The sequence below is a fragment of the Morone saxatilis genome, unplaced genomic scaffold (assembly GCF_004916995.1).
Source record: "Morone saxatilis isolate NCDOM2014 unplaced genomic scaffold, NCSU_SB_2.0 Contig20, whole genome shotgun sequence".
In the NCBI taxonomy this organism is placed as follows: Eukaryota; Metazoa; Chordata; class Actinopteri; family Moronidae; genus Morone; species Morone saxatilis.
Window position 1 is genome coordinate 5365313 of NW_023339763.1, and position 3655 is coordinate 5368967.

At 42.7% G+C, this 3655-nt stretch overlaps 1 protein-coding gene across 1 annotated transcript in view; it reads right to left on the bottom strand.

Moving 5' to 3' along the window:
* Positions 1-3655, bottom strand: part of gemin5 (gem (nuclear organelle) associated protein 5) — a 20556-nt gene that overhangs the window by 16039 nt on the left and 862 nt on the right. Inside the window, exons 2-6 of the mRNA XM_035666439.1 lie at positions 3138-3292; positions 2019-2200; positions 1373-1524; positions 1183-1281; positions 28-160 (exon numbers count right to left, since the gene is read on the bottom strand). Coding sequence (XP_035522332.1) covers positions 28-160; positions 1183-1281; positions 1373-1524; positions 2019-2200; positions 3138-3292 — 721 coding nt within the window. The remainder of the gene's footprint in view (positions 1-27; positions 161-1182; positions 1282-1372; positions 1525-2018; positions 2201-3137; positions 3293-3655) is intronic.

Genomic DNA, 3655 nt, shown 5'->3' on the forward strand with positions numbered 1-3655 from the left:
ATGTTCTGACTGATGTGACACGTGTACCTGAAGCAGCTGGACACAAGTTGTGTCGGCCGCCCCTTTGGCCAGTGGACGTGGAGCCAGAGTCTCTCTTTGACCCCGGGGTCGACTGCAGAGCCTCTTTTCTTCACATAGGGCAGCTTCAGAGTCATTACACCTGCAGGGGGTGGGGCAGGAGGAGAGGATACGGGGAGGATTACACAAGATCATCAAGTTCCAGCTGTCATAAAGGGCATCTGCAGTGTGATTTCAGTTTTCTGTGGATGTGAGCTGCCTTTTTAATTATTTTTAAATTGGATCGTTTTTATATTTTAAATACTTTTTAATTAAAGTGCAATTTTGAGAAATAGCTTTTCCCAATGTTAGTATTTTTTTCCTAAACACTGACCCTTAATTTGGGATTATACACAGGTACGTAGATCAAGTTTTTTTAAAATTATAAATGAACAATATAATACTCTGTTGATACATTTGGGGGCTTCTGTAGACTAATAGAAGTCAGGAGGGACAAAATCCTGGCTTCTTGCAGCTTCAGTCCACAAATTGGCCTTAAAGGCATACTAAGTCGGATTTGTCGGTTGCGGTTAACAATTAATCTCCTGGTCTCCTGAAGGCACTCCACTGGTTAATTAAAAAAAAGCACACGATTGGAAGATGGCCCCTCATCCCTGGCTGAAGTAAGAAAGAGAGTGAAAGGGAAACGGAGAGAGAGACTGAGAGAGTAAGAGCAGTGGTGGTGGAGCGAGGTAGAAAGCAGTGAATCAGAGAAATAAAACTTAAAATATTTTCTGATTGTTTCACGTCGGTTACGTTCTAAAGACGACAATAGCACAGCCACACCTCCGCACAACCCCGCTGTAGGGAGCCGCTGAATGCACGCTCTCGGTCAGACAGACACACAGACCTGCAGTTCTTTATACATCCATAACGCAGACAGAAAGCATAGGACAGTATGGATGCCCAGAAACATCCACAACACAGCAAAATAATGGGAAAATAAGAACATGCAAGCAGAGGGCAGGGTCTTTGCAGTTACAGACACCAGCACACACTTCTAGTGGGCCATAAGTGATGATTTAGAGGGATTATGTATGAGTCTATATATTGTTTTTTGGGAAAATCCTACTAATTATGCTTTTAAGATACTGATGGTGGCTAAACCTCGCCTGAATCTTGTACCTTTTCCCTTCGCCGAGCTCCAGATCCTTACAGTCTGGTCTTTGCTCCCAGACGCAAGATAGCAGCCCTTCTCGTCTCCTGCAGACACTCCACTGGTTGCTACAGGATTGGGAAAAAAAAGTCCGTATATGGTATACATTTTCCATCATTTTCTATGACCACTTTGCCTTTGTGACTGCACACTGCTTACCTTCACTGTCCTCAGGCCTGCTGTAGAGGGTGTCCTCACTGGCCAGCGGTGACCACGTCAGCGAGTGGATCTCGTCGTCATGTCCACGGAGACGGTGCATCACCTCGCCTTTCTTGCTCACATCAATCAGCACGATCATCCCATCTTTGTACCTTGGAAGGAATAAAGACAGCACTGATATATAGATAGATTCCACTTTGGTATTGTGCAGGTTAAGGTTGAATTTGAGTAAACTTTCTAAATGTTTTCTACTTTCACCATCTATGACCCCTGAAACAGGGTTCTTTAAAACCCTGTTAAATACTTTAAAAGGGTCCTTTAAAAATACATTCAAAATAAATGTTTATGGATTCTAGGGTTGTTGTTTTTTTTGTTTTTTCTACTTTTCTACAGTTAAGTACAAAGTGAGTTATTGACAATAAATTAATATTTTTACAAACACAGGTGGTTTAAGTCAAAATTTAGAACTTCTAAAATGTAATTTTATCCCAAGTATTCATAAAACTACTACTACTACTACTACTTTCAGTAGGTAAGAAATGATTATGATGTTGTCTTTTCTTATTTTTGATTCAGACTTCAAACTTTCTGGACTATAAGAGCTGTGATCCAGCAGCGTCAACTGTACTCTCTGTGGTGTCCTTACCCCACGGCCACAGTGCTCCAGGTGTGAGGGGAGCAGGTGAGGCAGAAGATGGTCCTGGGCTCGGGGAAGAAGCTAGCGCTGTCTCCTGTGTGGTGCCAGTGGCAGACGACAATGCCCTTCTCATCCCCCGACACCACAAGGTTTTTATCCACCGGAGACCAGTGCACGGCTGCGACGGGGGTCTGTGTGTGTGGAAAAAAACAACTTTAGTTACATCCTGTTGATACTGTGTATCATATTGTACTAGTCAGCTCCAGTGCTAGATTTCGGTTTATTATGATCGTCAAAATGCCAATTCCAAGGCTTTTCTACCTTTCTCAGGAAATCAGTTGAAAGGAAACACACCTTTTTTTCCATTCTTTTCAATTATTGCCATGAAAATTGAACATTTACAAGCATCTTAGTGTTCTCCTAAACGCCTGATATTAATGGTTAGTCTACTGATTGTTATCAGTAAAAGCTGGACATCAACTGAAAGAGTATGAGATAACTTAGAAAGAGAAAAACAAAAATGAAAAATAGATAGCACCACTGAACGGATTCACAGTATCTGAGGGTTTTATGCGTTCATCATGATATGCCAACAATTCACTTTCATTGTTGGGCTTATTTATGGATAGAAATTCTGACCTATTTGGGGCCTGAATCTGTTTTTCAAAGATGGAAGACTAACCATCCTGTCAGTCCGCGGCTTTTATTTTTCAGATCAAACCACAGATAACCAAAATATCCCTTGAAGGCATAGTTTGAAGCAAATAATGGAAAGTGAAAAAGGCAATGCCCTCCCTAACCTTGACAACTGTTTTTAAAATACCCCGGAGAGAGTCAGTGAATTGCTGCAGAGGGGTGGCCTGGAAGCCAACAGTAGAAATCTGTGCGGTTTGTACCCCGGCAGAGTAACTGTCCTCATCCTGTCAACGTTCTACGTCCAGACCGGGTCGGCAGCCCTCTCTCCAGTGAAGCTGACAGGCTCATCTACTGTATGTGCATCATCATTTCTACGACTGCTTGAGCTCCAGAACTGACCGACTGCTGCCTGAAGGGGCTGCCGGCATGTTTTTGTGAAAACACACGGTTTCTGTCACAGTGACACAACAAAACAGGGAAGTCAACACTCACCTGATGAGCTGCATGCTCCCTTATGAGAGCCTTGTTGTCGGAGTCCCAGAAGCGAACACTCCCATCATTGGAGGAGCTGACACAGATGTGACTCTGCCCTGCATGCTGACAGAACGAGAAGCCTGACACCAAGTCTTTATGGCCCACGAGCTCACCTGAAAAACACAGACAGCATTGGGTATCAGTGTCTTATCTCAAAGCCAAGATAGATAAAGGCCACTAAATACCAAAACTGACAGAATTAACCAGCAACAATTTTACTACTCCTTTAATTGTTTGTCATTCTCTAGTCATAGCTTGATGCTTTTTTTTGTCATATATGAAGAGGAATATAACAAACAATCGAAACACACGCCCTTGCTGTCATGTCAGAAATACAACTGCCTTTTGTTTTTTAATGAAGCACCACGGATTTTACACATTAACATCAGTTTCCTCACCAGGACGAGCCTTTGTTACACACTGGGAGTCTGGAGTTAGACAGGTCTAATGAAAGATGCTCTGGAGTTGCATTATGG